This window comes from Lasioglossum baleicum, chromosome 12 (assembly GCF_051020765.1).
Source record: "Lasioglossum baleicum chromosome 12, iyLasBale1, whole genome shotgun sequence".
NCBI classification, from domain to species: Eukaryota; Metazoa; Arthropoda; class Insecta; order Hymenoptera; family Halictidae; genus Lasioglossum; species Lasioglossum baleicum.
Genome location: NC_134940.1, coordinates 10199958 through 10213174, shown reverse-complemented (window position 1 = coordinate 10213174; position 13217 = coordinate 10199958). Strand labels below are relative to the sequence as shown.

At 41.1% G+C, this 13217-nt stretch overlaps 2 protein-coding genes across 6 annotated transcripts; one reads left to right on the top strand and one right to left on the bottom strand.

Annotated features, from left to right (window-relative positions):
- The first annotated feature begins 143 nt into the window (after positions 1-143).
- On the top strand, positions 144-4987 carry LOC143213852 (NCK-interacting protein with SH3 domain). Of its 4 annotated transcripts, none has more exons than XM_076434142.1 (10): positions 144-306; positions 848-1225; positions 1325-1509; positions 1633-2457; positions 2535-2737; positions 2810-2913; positions 3021-3239; positions 3296-3468; positions 3706-3803; positions 3889-4987. In XM_076434142.1, exons 2-10 carry the CDS (start codon positions 1201-1203, stop codon positions 3977-3979), a joined length of 1923 nt encoding a protein of 640 aa, XP_076290257.1. In that variant the 5' UTR covers positions 144-306; positions 848-1200; the 3' UTR covers positions 3980-4987. The 4 variants fall into 4 exon arrangements, with proteins under 4 accessions (XP_076290257.1, XP_076290255.1, XP_076290254.1 ...); XM_076434140.1 differs by having other exon boundaries at positions 291-764; XM_076434139.1 differs by having other exon boundaries at positions 291-768.
- A 73-nt stretch (positions 4988-5060) lies between these two features.
- Tpnci (troponin C type I) lies at positions 5061-12694 on the bottom strand. Of its 2 annotated transcripts, none has more exons than XM_076434145.1 (6): positions 12353-12694; positions 11055-11085; positions 7880-8023; positions 7550-7669; positions 6837-6968; positions 5061-5522 (listed from the first exon to the last, which is right to left on the bottom strand). In XM_076434145.1, exons 1-6 carry the CDS (start codon positions 12374-12376, stop codon positions 5494-5496), a joined length of 480 nt encoding a protein of 159 aa, XP_076290260.1. In that variant the 5' UTR covers positions 12377-12694; the 3' UTR covers positions 5061-5493. The 2 variants fall into 2 exon arrangements, with proteins under 2 accessions (XP_076290260.1, XP_076290261.1); XM_076434146.1 differs by having other exon boundaries at positions 12374-12688.
- Positions 12695-13217: the final 523 nt, after the last annotated feature.

Sequence of the window (13217 nt, the reverse complement as noted above, 5' to 3'; positions counted from 1 at the left end):
GATCACAATGCATACAATTGTTACATGGGGTACTTTTAATTTGATAAGGAATGCTACGTATGTATTTGCATTTTGCAAAATCAGGGCACACGATTAAAGAAGTAAGCTGTTACGGTAAGAGAATTGCTGCATTTTTGACCTTGCTCCAGCGACCTTCGCCGTGATAGCGACTGCAAACTGCAGTATGCAACGAGTCCGCATGCGTTCGATTGAAATTATACATATAGCTAGAGTGGGAAGATGCCTTTGTATTTATACGGGAAGCAGAGGGTTTCCGTAGCATTCTGCTTTGCGCAACCGTACGAGGTGAGATGATATTGTCTTTTGCGTTTATAGCCAATCTTCCTCATTTTACCACCTTTATTTACATGCGTTACCATTACCCCTTTAAGCGACCGTAAATGTTCTATTTTCGCTCCCACTTTGTTCTAATTCTTTTGTGATGCGATCACCCCGTTGACTATCATTGACATCCAGTTCATGAACTATACTAGAAGGAATTGAATTCGAATAAAATATGGTATCCGGGTGTTTATGCGATGCAATGCATGTGTATATGATTCGTGCTGATAAGTTATTATGCTAAATTGTGGTTTATTGTGGGCATTATATATATAATAGCCATAGTTCCTCTGTCCTCTGTAACGATAAAATAATCTCGAAACTTATAGAAGACAAGAAAGCTGAAATTTAGTACAGACAGCCGAAAAGGATGCACGAATCTGTTTTTATCGCGGACGTCCTTCAGGATTAACGGGAATTATGCTAGTATAATATAATTTCAAACTGCGTTATTCGAGATCGAATATAAACATGAAAACTCTATTGCTCTATCGTTCGTGTGCAGGTGAGGGTCGAATGCGTTATGCGTGAGCGACTATAGATTATAGATGCGACCGTAATCTGCCCATGCGTTGGGTATTGTATCCGCTGATGCAGTTGCAGTATTGCAACCAATTGCAACTGCAAACTGCAATCCGGTGTCATTTGGCCTACGCCAATCTTGCGTTATAGAGGGCCTCTCGAATCTATATACATATATAGTCGGCGGGCAAAAAAGGACACCGTGGAAAAAGTAATGTCGAGCACGAATGAAAGTGAAATTAGTGAGCGGCGGTAGGCAGTCCACTTCCCGTTTACTTTTCATCTGGGCGTTGTCCCTTCGTGAACGGAAATCGCTCTCCGTTTCGATCCGCGACCATGGGTGACAATACCGTGAGGTTAGGTGAGTCGGTAAATCAATCAATGATCACCTGTCATATTCTGCCGATGCGTCCTAACAATAATTTTAAATTTGTCTAACGTCGTTGTTTCACGCACCCAGAGAATTATGAAATGCTTAAGGCTCTCTACGATTTCAAGGCCACATTCGCAAAGACCCTCACGTTCCAGGAGGGCGATTATTTCATTCTATACCAGACCAACACCAAGCAGAGAAATTGGTGGCAGGTGGTCAACAGAAACGGGCTTATCGGATACATACCGTCGAACTACGTCTCTACCATCAAGGTATGATTGCGAAATCATTGTAACATGTGTTAGCTCTACGTTTTATAAACTTCAAAAACCTTCCAGGCAGAAAAAGACAAAAATTCATCACTAGAATAACGAATAACGAATCTCTGCTTTCAGGTTCCTGCTCAAACGTTGCTAGAATTTTTGGAGGATTGCATTGAAAATGTGAAAACAGAGACCAAGCAGCAAACTGGATCCTTGTATGTGGAGAAGCAGGATCTTCTCTTAAAGTTGATAGAGAAGAAGAGACAGGCAGAGTCTAATAAGAAGACTAAGAAGCAAGCTCCGATGCCTCCTGATTTTGGGAATGGCACGCCTAGCAAAGAAATATGTTCGCCTCTTTATAATACCAAAGAGGGTGACGTTAACACGGCTCCTAGCAATACTTCTTACGCAACAGCACAAACTACATTGCACACTAATGCTAGCGAAGACAAAGAGGAGGAAGCACCTGTTGTACCGCAGTGTCAGCAGAGGAGACAGTCCTTGCCAAGGCAGTCTTCTTCGGAGACTCAGAAGATTCAGTCTGAGATACGGAAGAGTCCATCGCATGGCAGCAACAGGCAGACTCCCACTAGTTCGCCTATGAAAACTAAATGTGATATTAATTCTCATACAGCTTACCAATTACTCGACCAAGTTCGTAGGAATACTCAGTTAAGCTACGAGATGTCCAAGGTGGCAGTCACTGTGGTGGTTACTGGTCTCCAACAATTGTTGCCCAAGAATGTAGGCCACTACTTTGATGCGCTAGTGCATCAATTGGAGACACCGTTTACCGTGTCGCAATTGAGCATGGAGGAGACCTACGACGCCAATAGATTGAAAGTAATATTTACAGAGCTTACTTCCTGCAAGGAAGATTCGCAACAGAGAAACTGGATGCTATACGAAGATGAATGTGTTATTGTTGATTATATCAAAGAACTTACCTCAATATTGGTACATTGAAATACATTAGAAAGTCGAATTATATAGTGTTTAAGCAGATTACATGTATACATGATTCAATTTTGCAGACAAACGCAGATGCGAACGTGTCTAGATATATTTTGCAGCAGGATCAGTATAATGGAGTTACCGTACTGATACAGTATTATCAGATGGAACCCAGATGGACTATTAGGCAATTGTTGTTACAGTCGTTTGGAGTAATGTGTAGTTTGGATTCTGTGATCTTAACTATAATGTTGAATAGCGTGCTGCCTATGGAACTGGCAAGGTACCGTTTATTGTATTCTAAATAATTTTATGTAATAGTTCCACTAACAATTTAAAATGTATCTCTGAACAGGGACATGCAGAGTAATCCTAGAAACGTAACAAAGTTAAATTATTCTTCGTTATTGCTTACTATGATTTTCTCAATGGGTGAACCCATGCCAGTTACACACTTGGGTGAGTAAAGTAGGTAGTGTTACATTAGATTTAGATGAATTGTATGTGTGTAATGGTAGTATACCCTTATCCTAATTAAAAATCTCTAATGATAAATTCTATTGCAGAGCAATTGGGTCCAGATTTCATATCCTTTGTTCTGGATTTAATTGAAAATCCCCCAGACATGGACCTGGAAGACCAGATCTCGGATTTATTTGTGAATTTGATATTGTCCTACAATTTACAATTCACAAATTCGGAGAACATAGTCTTGAGCACGTTGAAGGAACGAACAATAGCAAAAATTTTCACCGAGAAAATTTTGCTCCTGTTTAATAGAGAAGGTATGTTAAAATAATGTAAAAATTTGAACTAGATTTTAAGAAAACATCGATTTCAGAGGATCCAGTGCGAATATTTGACCACGAACCGCCCCCACCTCATTCTATACTCAAATTATTTATTGATCTCTTCAATAACGATATTACTGCGGGACTTTTTTACACCAATGATGTAAAGGTTCTAATTGATATTATTCTGCGGCAGCTGTACGATATGTTTCCCGGGGATAAGGTACTAAATCTAATCAAAAATATTTTCGTCTTTCAATTCTGTAAAAAGAGTCGTGTGAAAGCGCTCTCTGTAATTAATTGCGGTGGTATTTGAAACTTTTAGTTATAATTTTTTTCGTTTCTAAATAGAAGGTGGCGCCACGATATCGTGAATATTTGTGGAAGACGAAAATTTCGCAATTTACATGATAATTTCTCACGAAAAGTAAAAAATGCAATTTAATAATTATTTTTACAGCGTAGACAGTATTTAGAATTATGCAGACGAGTACTACGGACCTCCAGCTACAACGAGCATAAATATCGCTCTGAAGACCTACTGAAATGCTTCACAAGGTTCGCATATAGTCCTTTATGTAAAATAAAAATTATCTGTAAAAAATTGTACAAAACCATTCTTTGAGATAAAATTGTTCTACAGAATATTCTGCGAGGAAACCGGAGAGAGCCAAGAGGATCAACAGTCGGTACGCGAAATCAGCAATGAATTTCCGCATTTATTCAAGATGTGACATTTATTTGAATCCTCCGACAAGACCGACTTGGACGAGGATGATTTGCAAACTCTAGTATAAATGTGACTCTGGTATGTATCGAATACATCGGAGCAGAAAACGGAGTACGAATCAACAGGTTACCGATCAGAAATGTTCTTTATTTTTCTAACTTCGATTTTTGCATATATTTTGCTCAGCCGATTGTAATTATTACTGAGTACGCACACTGTTCGCAGAACCTTCGATCGCATGAAGATGATATTTTTTTCCAATTTTAATCTTTGTAGTAAACTACAAAATCTAGATGACAAAAAAAAAGACAGAAGTTAGATCAGCATTTAGTGAAGAAATCGTTGTATATATTATAAGCGAGAAACTTTTTCTCATTCTAAGCATGAGGACCATCGAAGTACGGTAGAATTATTTGAATTCTCCTGATAAACGAGCTGAAATTAGTCATGTAATGAGATAAAGTAGACTGCACGAATAAAAATCACAGATTAAAATATTATTCTATTATGCTATTAACAAATTTTGAATCTGTAAAAGTTCTATATTGCGAGAGAAAACGGAAAAGCAAGATGTTCATTGGAACAAAAACAAGGAATTTAATCTCGAACAAACAACAGTTGTGGTCTCTTGTTCCCTGTAAACGATAGTCTAGTCCGTGTATGGGCGTGTCCGTATAGTGTTCTAAGTCATTCGCTATTTACTAATTTATGCTCGACACACTTTCTTCTAAACAATATATATATATATATACATATATATTTAGCGTATCTATGATTCAGAGTATTGCAAACGATACGTTCCGCGATTGTTCGCGTCGAAAATTTTAAAGTTGATTAGTGCCACTATTATGATATAGTTATCGAACTTTCTAGTCTATTGCTAGTGACTCTATTTTTTTAAAAGTATTGTACCACGTTACGTTTGCGACTATTGTCATGTCAATTACAAAGAAGTCTCGAATTATTGTGATTATAAATCAAATGTTAATGAAATAAAAGGGAGTCTAGGCGATTCAGGGGTTTTAATTACCTGTAGCTGTATATGTTTTAGGTGTAATTACGTTTAGAAAGGAACAACGGCGAAGTCGTTTTTAATGGTATTTTATTAACAACAATAAATACTGTCCATGAAAAAACTTAGCAGGCTTGATGCAAGTGTATGAGACCTGTGATTTCGTTACGTTATAATTAATTATCATTTGCGTACGAAACGGTTAATTATGCGGCACTCGTTAAACAGAAGGAGAATAGGCGTGAGACCGCCATTTCTTGATAAAAATTAAGTCTCGAGATCCGACGAACTTGCCCCTGTAGAACCGGAGACGCGTCATGACGTTAGGAGGAGACCTTTTGTACGATTTTTTACATTTTGTTCAGACATTGTTCTCGTGCAATGCATTATTTTTTTGTTTTCCTTTTTTAGAAACACGCAGATATAATTAGTTTTTGAAGTAACGCGAACGTCGCACATTTATCGTCTTCGAGTTGGATTGTGCTTCTCCATCAGTCAGAGTCCGTTTATTCTCCGGTCATCATCTCCATGAATTCTGGAACAGCAACCATAAATAATAGAGATTAGCGGAAGGAATTCAATTCTATTTTGAATATAGATAAAAGGATGCATTTGTTGACAGTCAATGCAACAATCTAATAAAAGGAATCATTAGGTTTACATTACTTGAGTGTAACTTGTTAAAATTGCTATTAAGGAGTCCACAGCTATAAATAATTCCCGGCAAACAATGTGTAAACAAATAAATTCTAGGTCGGCGGCAAATGTATATTTGAATAAGATATAATTATTGTTTGTTCTATAAATAAATAGGAACGTCCAAAGAATAAACAAGAACGGTTGCCTACAAAAGGGGCAATCATGAAATTCTGTAGAAGTTGAATGTCAAATTCCATTGGAAATTTATACGAAAGCACATTGTAAAACGTTTGGCCCTGGAGTCGGGCGATAAATCACAAGGACTTAGAAGACAATCCGCCTAAAATACGACGCGTTGAGGAAGTATTAACAAGTAGCTGTCACAACTGTCCAAGACAAACAAAAGGGAACAGTCGTATCGATGGCACGGCGAGACGCGGCTAACTTACTATTTACCGGGGCCGTCTATCCCGCTGGTATTGGCAACACTACGTGCCGGATAAATTATTGCTAATATGCGAAGCAGTTTGCAGGTTGTTCGAAAAGGAGAAATGCCAAGTGTCGTGTATCGTAGTCAGTAGTTGGACCGAGCCACCGGTGTCATCTTGCATAACTCAGAATCGTCGGCGAGCTGGACAGTACCCGCGGACACAGGAAACTTGGATTCCAACGTGATGTAATACCGAGGCGATCTTGAAAATAATCGCTACCCTGTTGCTACTTCATAAATTGGAAACAATGATCGCGACGATCCCTGTAAACTCTCGCGTTAACAGACGGTGACATGGCTACTCTATTTTTATCCAGCGAGATAAGTTTTTCATTTTACAAAATACTTTCTGAATTTATGAATTCCGCAGTCTAATTATAAGTATTAATATAATCCTGTTTATAAAATCATTCTAAACCATCGAAAAACGTTAGTCTTGGAGTCAGCGTGCGTAACTAGCAGGAAGCCACGAAAAGGCGGTCCCGATTCATCGATAACGTATAAATAAACCGAATGTATGCCGAAGGAGCACGTGCTGGCTCTCAAAAGCGATAACAAATGCTGGCGTTATTTATTACGCGACCAATGCACGAACATTGTAGTAAGAGGAGCAGCACTACTAACACATTCAAAGCCTCTCAGTGTAAATCTAGAAATTCTGCTGTTTGGGAAGATTGTTGTTTAGAGAACGCTAGCATGCAGATCAAAGGAAAAATTTACCATCAAAATCTACGGTGCCGGATCCATCGGAGTCGATCTCCTCGATCATGATGTCGAGTTCCTCGTCCGTGAGCTGGTCATCGAGTTCTCTCAGGATCTCACGCAAACACGTAGTCGGGATGTAGCCGTTTCCTGTGGAGAAAATCCGGTCGCCGTCTTGCATTATCTCGGCCCATAAATTCAATCAAAATTTCATACTAAAACTATCTAGCGCTATTTTAATATCTGTTTTTAATTGGACGTGGTGGTTCTGACGACTGAAAGTATTGTGAAAAAATCGCGTTATTCGTGGGACGCGCGTGGATGATCAATTAGCGTTCGATCGCACAACAGGATTTATAGATCCAGGAAGATTTCTGAGCGAGCGGAACCGCCGGCATTAATTCACGTCCGAAACTCTTTGGCTTAATCGTAATTCATAGAGGATTCGTGACGAAACGCGGCCGATTTTTGGCCGGCGGCCCGTCAGCCTGCTCGAATTCGGTCAGCTTTCATTCCCATGCGAGACGAGACGTCAACAACGTTTTTACTACGTGTTCCGAGAACAGTGGGCTATTTCGGTGGACCAGATATATATCATTCTCCATTCTTCTTTCGCTTTGATCTCGTCTCCCGTTCTCCAGTTGCGCGACAATAACCGTGGGACGTTTGCACGTCCCACGTAACCATTTATATAAATTCTGCTAACTTCACCGAGCCTTAGATGAGCCTACCTTCTTTGTCATAGAGCCTGAAGGCTTCCCGAAGTTCTTTCTCGAGGGCTTCAGCATCCTCCTCAACAATGAACTTTGCGGCTAGCGTAACGAATTCTTCGAATTCGAGGCGTCCCGATTCTGTAAATTACCAACAATTCTATAATCTCGGTTCACTCTACTGCAAGTTACAGGCGGGATTAATCTTTAATTTGCTTTTCTCTGGGGCTGATCGGTAGACCGTGGATTTTTATGTAAAATAAATATTGTGTAAATTGTATAACCGCCGGAAGACAATGTGTTAGAAGCGTTTCTGCGGCGTCTGACCAATGGCCGACACATACTACTTACTGTCAGCGTCGACTTCCTCGATCAGCTCGTCGAGGGTCTTCTTGTTGAAGGGCTGGCCCATCAATCTGAGGATGTCGGCGACCATGTCGGTGGGTATGCTCCCGCTCTTTTCCCTGTCGAAGCTGTCAAAAGCTTTGCGCAGAACTGCGGGGGGAAAAAATCGGATACGGTTCTGCCCGTGAAAGAATGCACGCGGATTTATAATTAGACGATCGCATCGAACCGGTCGCAGCCGAGGATTAAATATCGCGCCGGAAGGATTTTAGGCCTCACTTTCGTCGGTGCGTCGGGTTAAGAGCACTCGACGATACGGTTCAGATTTAGAATCCGATGTTAATGCCCTTCCGTACCCCCGCGATTCTGGCTCGATGCTTATTTGGCCTGGTGCACCATCGTTCATACTAGTTAGAACGTTTATTTATCGATGTCGACTGGCGGCGATCCGTGCCGTGAAATTTTACGGCAATTTACAGGCGAACAAATTCGTTATCATGCCGAAAAACAACGAACAAGGGCCAGCTGAGTTAGGGGCAAGGAGCCTAACCTTTTTCAGCAAGTGTATTACGGTTTCTCCAATCACTTTCTAGTTTAAAAACGGTTTATTGTACGACAGAGGAGTAGGATTGCTTTGAAAGCAAAGATAACAAACTGTGAATCGTGTAATTATTTAATTTGCACTATTCTGATGCTTTTATTGGGTAGACTGATGGTTGAAGAATTGAATCGAATGGTAACGTGAAAAGAAAATGAGGAGAAATGTAAGGATGATAACTATTATCAACGATCATGTAACTCTTCGTAGTTGGAAAAGAATATGTGGCTCATGTAATGTTTTCATTATAATTATTGTACAAAATACGGAAAATACTCTAGAACTACATCGAATTCTACGAAAGCTTCAGATCGGTGACGGAAGAGTTTATCAATTATTCGTTAAATAATTGCTTGAATGTGTGGTAAATGTCAGAGGTTGGTCGAGAATTTTTTTGTAAAGATGAAAGGAGGTTGCCAGAAGGATCATCCGGGATCCTCGGGTCGGAACGAAAGTCGGTGATTTTTCGGAGGCGGATTTCTATTTTTCGATGGCCGGAGAACGCTTCCCTCTGGAGAAACCTTCCTCTATTTTTACCGATCCGATTCCCGCGATCGAATCGTCACGCGATATGCGCTAACTCGGTTCCGCAGCTATACATAGGCACCCGCTGGCTGCCCTCGATCGAATCGAAGCACAAATAAACTCTGGGAACGCGGCTTGTAGAAGCGGAGATAACTTATCCGGCCCGCTCGTTCTTCGCTCTATTTTCAATTTTTTTTTTAAGCTGGGCTTTCCTCGTTCCATCCTCGAAAGAAGATCGGCTGGCTGTTGCTGAAGCCGCAACGCTTCCGGTCGCGAACTTCCAGGTCCAATCATCAATTTTCATAATAGTCGAGGGGTTTAAACAGAAATTAAACATCGAATTCTCCGATCGTTCCTGTTAAACAAATTTAATGCCATGGTAGAGCGACACATCAAGATTGAAGGAACAGAATCAACCTTTCATGTCTTTTCCGTAAACCTATCAGAACGATAGACAAATTAGAGAAGGGAAATTCGAGGAATCAGGAAAATGAAGGATGAGCTTTGATTGAAGATGTAACATCAACCCTCTGTATGCGGGAAGTTTGAACCGCTCTCATGGAACTATCAGAACTATAGAATAAAAGAAAATCTGACTATGAAGAAATTGTAAAAGCGAAGAAAAAAATGAAGAATAGAGAGAAGTGAAGGAGAGTAGCAAGATTAAAGAAGTAGAATCAACCCCTGCGTCCATATGTAACAAGCGAAGATTGAACTCCCCTTGGTAGACTATCAAAAACCAGGAGAATCCCGGAAGAAATGAAACAGAGGAGCCGAAGGGAGTCAACATAAAGTGGACGAAAGATTGGCAAGAATCTTCAGCGACCACTGGCCGAAAATCGCAGAAAATTGTTCGAGGGTCGAAACCGAAGACGGAGCACCTGGCGTAGCGAGCTTTCAGCAGGAAGCATAAATCAGCGGCGCGAGTCAACAAATAAATGTAAAACAAGCTGCATTGTTTTCGCAAAGCCGCTGCCGGGCGGCTGACAGCGTGCGTATCGCGAAAACAGCGTTTTCGAGTCGGGCCAGAGCGTGTTCCCCGCTTGCGTAAACCGGGCCGCGCGGGTTTTGAAACCGACGACAGGCTTTCTTTGTCCCGGGGATCGTGGCCTGGCACCCGAACAGAGAGCAACCCTATTCTTTTGGTCCGCGGGTTTCAGAGAGACGACGCGACGAAGGGACTAAAGATAGTCGGACGCGGCCGCGAGATCTTCCGGAACGATTGAACGGGGCTTAGCGCTGACGAAAGGGTCAGGGAGCCGTAAGGGAAACGTTCTCGTCGACGAACGCCCGACAGAAACAGAGAAAGAGAGAGAGATGATGGCTAAATTTAGTTTGCGTCCAGTAAACACGATACCGTTTCGCTTTCGACGAGTGTCGGGAGGATTGAAATACCGGAAAGCCAAGAATGGCGCGACATGTTCGACGAACATTCAATTTACGGGAGACCCGCAACTCCTTTGAATCTTTCAGTCGTTCATCTAGCTGAACATCCGCAGGGGAGCTCATGACATTCTTAAGATGGTGTTCAGTTGTCTAGATTTGTTGTAAATCGAATTTTAATGGCGCTGTTTGAGTAGTTTGTCTTGGAGACAACCCCTTGAATAGATATATATTCAATTTTTTAATACTAGTTTTTATACTGTTAACGATAAGGAACGTCGTAATGGTAGCTGTTTCGAATCTAATGTCAAATTACTTATTAGATTATTTACTCCAATAGGAAAAAAGTTTCTCATTATATTTGTTTCAGCATATCACAGCTTTTAATTATTAAAATTAATTTTTAGCCCAATCGAGGAACGTATTTTTAATTAGTATAAGAATGCAGTCACTTGAGAGAGAGAGAGAGAACCACATTTCCGTGGTCCCTCTTAATTAACCGTTAACGCTAATTTCGTTGCAATATCTAAATATAGTCGCGATCGGTAAATACGATACTTCCTTCTTCGACATCCGATCTTGTCGACCAGCGTTCTTATTTAACCTCTCGCGATGAACCGATTCGATCGACAATCGATATTAACGTCGATAATTAATGAACTGATTGTTACATACCAGCAATTTGTTCGGGGGGAAGTTCATCGGCCTGTGAACACAAAAATAATGAAACTGGAGACGTCTGTTCCGCACTCGGTGTCACTGACGGAGATACTCGTTGCAAAGATTAATTCATTAATTATTCCCATGTGAATAGAGACGTTCGAGAATATTATTTCAGAGAAGTGAGAGACTTTGTTATTCTAATTGCACAGAGTCTGCGAGCTGTTACGAATAGAGCGTCATGTCGAATTAATTTGGAGGAAATTTCGAAATGTTCGTGCAATGTTAACATCGATCCGATGGAACTCGTGCAGATTCAATTAATTAATGTTCACTGTTCGATGGCTTGCAAGTTTTATTATACGGAAAGAACACCGGAGATCGTCGATTATAGTTTTTAAAAAATAGGACTGATTCTTGCGGCGCTCGCTACTCGTTTAAGTAGAAAGAGCCGCAAGTGGTCGGACACACAGTCGCAGTCTTTCTTCCATACATTCTCTAACATTTGTAAACGAAATTTATCAACTAATCAATTGGATAATTTTTTAATGTTATATGTAAGATATATTTAGTGAAATTTCATGTCTTTTTTAATCAGGCAGGAAGGAAGACGTCTCGACAACAGAAATTCGCCATGTAAGAAACAATCACGTTTCCAGGACTTCGGCCTCTGGGACAACAGTAACCACGATTAATTTCGACCGTCGTGCACTACGTAAATAAGAAAGTGAAACAAAAAGATCACAGGCCAGAGACTAGTATGAAAAATAGTAAAATAAATGTGTGAGAGACAGAGAGTGCAGTGGATGCAGGCATTCCGTGTCAGGCAGTGTAAACGATCGCTTCTACCGTCTGGAACTAACAGTTCTCGTGCGTTAACTGTTGTCGTTATCACTGGTTCGTCCACTGTCGAGTACAGTTTGTTGAAACATACACAAAACATTGTTAAACTAAAACCGAAAGCATTCGAGTAGAACTATCAACTCAAACAAAACTTCGAACCGAAAACCAAAGTTCCTTCACTCAAAAATTTGATTACACTCCGGAGAACATGAAAACCTTTTTCTTTAGAGACATAGTCTCGAAAAATCGTAAAAATCAGAAACGAAGGGAACTCCTTTAGAAAAATTGGTCTTTAAACAGTTCAAGAAACAGTCGTTCACACTGACGCCGGAAGGATCGAATAGACAGATAGTAGAGAGACAGGCGATAAGAGAGGCGCGGTCATCAACAACGTGTATTAAGTAGAAAAAAAATACGATAAATAAATAAACAGTAGGAAAACGTGTATGTTTACCAGGGCGACGACTTACGATATCATCAATAGAACATACCATGGTGGCGCGGTCTTTTTTTCTTACTTAAAACGTTTAGAGGTTTAAAACACTGGTTATACTACTGTGCAACTGGCCTCAGGCCGGTGGGCGTTTTAGGTTTATTTCGCGAGTTACGGGTCTTTGCTTTTTAACTCGGACAGAGGATCGGTGGTTGTATATGGTTGTGGTGTTGCTGACTGTCGAGTACTGTCACGAAGAACGGCCACCGTCGCGGTAATATTTGAATTGGAGGATATAGCGGTTGCGTGGCAGACCCGGACCGCACCCCGCCCTACCTCCAGCTACCAATCCTTAGCTCTCTTCTCCTCTCTCTCCTCTCCTCACTCGGTTTCGTCCGGTCTTGTTCTAGCCGCCTCGGTTCGCTTCTCGTAGCGGGCCTTAAAGCTTTTGGAAAGGCGCTTGCGCTATTTCTGGGATGCAGACGGTGCCGCGAGAGGCTCGAAATCAGGGCCGTCTTCGAGGCTTTCAGCCTCCAGGCCATTTCCTCGTCCTCACTCTTTCACCAGGGACACGCATTCTTCGGGCGAACCCCATTGTTCATCCTCCGGAACACCCTCGGTCTCCTGAAACGATGGTAACAGGTTTTCGGCAACCGATTTGCCCACCACGACTCGATTCGAACTCCCTCTTTCACTACGATCACATTCTTCCGGCAATGTCGCAATTGTTTATGCGTTGTAACACTCCCATTCTTCTGTAACAAGAATAAAGAAAAACACGAACGTAGGCCTGTGATTCTATGATAGAAAACCGATTTTGGTCAACACGTTGACTACCGAACAATCATCCCCCAAAAAATCAAAATTGCAGAGCTTATCGAAGGGCAGAATCGACAAGATTT

What these genes read in the sequence shown, in the direction of transcription:
- LOC143213852 (XM_076434142.1), top strand. Translation starts at nt 1,201, where the DNA reads ATGGGTGACAATACCGTGAGGTTAG. An exon ending in ACTACGTCTCTACCATCAAG is followed by an intron (nt 1,510 to 1,632) that starts GTATGATTGCGA and finishes CTCTGCTTTCAG; the next exon opens with GTTCCTGCTCAAACGTTGCT. An exon ending in CATGCCAGTTACACACTTGG is followed by an intron (nt 2,914 to 3,020) that starts GTGAGTAAAGTA and finishes ATTCTATTGCAG; the next exon opens with AGCAATTGGGTCCAGATTTC.
- Tpnci (XM_076434145.1), bottom strand. Translation starts at nt 12,376, where the DNA reads ATGGTATGTTCTATTGATGATATC. An exon ending in TCCCCCCGAACAAATTGCTG is followed by an intron (nt 8,024 to 11,054) that starts GTATGTAACAAT and finishes TTCCCCCCGCAG; the next exon opens with TTCTGCGCAAAGCTTTTGAC. An exon ending in CGAGGAAGTCGACGCTGACA is followed by an intron (nt 7,670 to 7,879) that starts GTAAGTAGTATG and finishes GGTAATTTACAG; the next exon opens with AATCGGGACGCCTCGAATTC.